The following is a 1,531-nucleotide window of genomic DNA, read 5'->3' on the forward strand; positions in this document are numbered from 1 at the left end:
TGGCGCAAAGTAAAATTTATGTTGATCACATTTATGGAATCTCGTCTTTATATACTTTCTAAGGATTTAGATCGTGTAGCCTCTCTCCTTAAACTAGTAATCATACGATCCTTGATTAAGAGTTAAAGGACTATTAGATATACAAGCAGTCCGCAACCTATTAATCTAAATATCTAACAAATCTTCCTTTGTCTCCTTCAGGGATCATCACATCTCGCCACCTGACCGAGCGCCTGAGCATCTCCGGGACGCGCATTAACAGCGGCTCCCCCGTCTACATAGAGAAGACCGTTCCCGACGCCCTCAAAGGCAAGTCTGTTTCCCGCCAGTCCCTGCTCGACATCGTCTCCTCCAAGATCAGCATAGGGAGTCGGAAAAGGTTTTCAAGAGATTCGTTTTCGGCGTCCTACGTGAACAGAACCCATGTGGCCTCCGAGCTGGACATCAGCAGAAAGACGCGGGAAGCGCGCAAGAAGGAGATCAGGAGCAAGCTGCGGCTGGAGACGTGGGAGCCCAGCCCGAACAGCTCGGACAAGAAAATGGGATGTAGATGGACTTTCGTTTTCGATCCTGCGGGGAGACTCTGTTATTATTGGTCAGTCGTTGTGTCTCTAGCGTTTTTATACAATCTCTGGGTGATGGTTTATCGATTCGCCTTCCAGGAGATAACCAAAGATACTATCCTCGTGTGGTTTTGTTTGGATTATTTTGCTGATCTTATATATGTTTTGGATATAGTATTCCATTTCCGCACGGGTTACCTAGAAGATGGTGTCTTACAAACTGACTCACGAAAACTTCGTCAACACTACATGAACTCTACGACATTTTACATTGATTGTTTATGTTTGTTACCGTTAGATTTCTTATACCTCTCAATAGACTTTAAATCAATATTAAGATGTTTCCGTCTTGTGAAAATATACAAATACTGGCACTTTTTAGACCGAACAGAGAGACACACCAACTCACCTAACCTATTCCGTTCAATAAGTCTGATCCACTACCTGCTGGTCATTTTCCACTGGAATGCTTGTATTTTCTACATGATTGGCAAAAACGATGGATTCAGCTTCAAGCCAAGATTCATCTACTCCAACTCCAGTGATGACATTTTGGAGTACCTGAAAGCTTTCTATTGGTGCACACTTAGTTTAACTACAATCGGCAGTGTCCCTCTGCATGACTCTTTCACCAACGGCACTTATAGTTCCCTGGACATGCGAACCAAGACGGATTACCTCTACCACATAATCCAGCTCATGTTCGGCCTCCTGCTCTTCGCCACCGTGCTCGGCCACATCGCCAACATCGTCACCAACGTCTCGGCGGCTAGGAAGGAATTTCAGGGTAAGTGCAGACATTTTGGATTTTGAAAGCATGCTGATTTGAATAAAGAAAAAAATATTCTGCCAGAACGACTTAATGAAATGCCTTAGCAGAGCCGTATTCCCTGGTAACTAGAAATGTGATTTCCATTTCAATAATGAGTAATGGTTGAAAATGTACACAACACATACATACATATAGA

The 1,531-nt window shown here is 43.5% G+C and overlaps 1 protein-coding gene across 1 annotated transcript in view; it reads left to right on the top strand.

Moving 5' to 3' along the window:
• Window positions 1-1,531, top strand: part of LOC119586598 (cyclic nucleotide-gated channel rod photoreceptor subunit alpha-like) — a 5,883-nt gene that overhangs the window by 530 nt on the left and 3,822 nt on the right. Inside the window, exon 2 of the mRNA XM_037935348.1 lies at window positions 202-1,350. Coding sequence (XP_037791276.1) covers window positions 202-1,350 — 1,149 coding nt within the window. The remainder of the gene's footprint in view (window positions 1-201; window positions 1,351-1,531) is intronic.

Source organism: Penaeus monodon, chromosome 21 (assembly GCF_015228065.2).
Source record: "Penaeus monodon isolate SGIC_2016 chromosome 21, NSTDA_Pmon_1, whole genome shotgun sequence".
In the NCBI taxonomy this organism is placed as follows: domain Eukaryota; kingdom Metazoa; phylum Arthropoda; class Malacostraca; order Decapoda; family Penaeidae; genus Penaeus; species Penaeus monodon.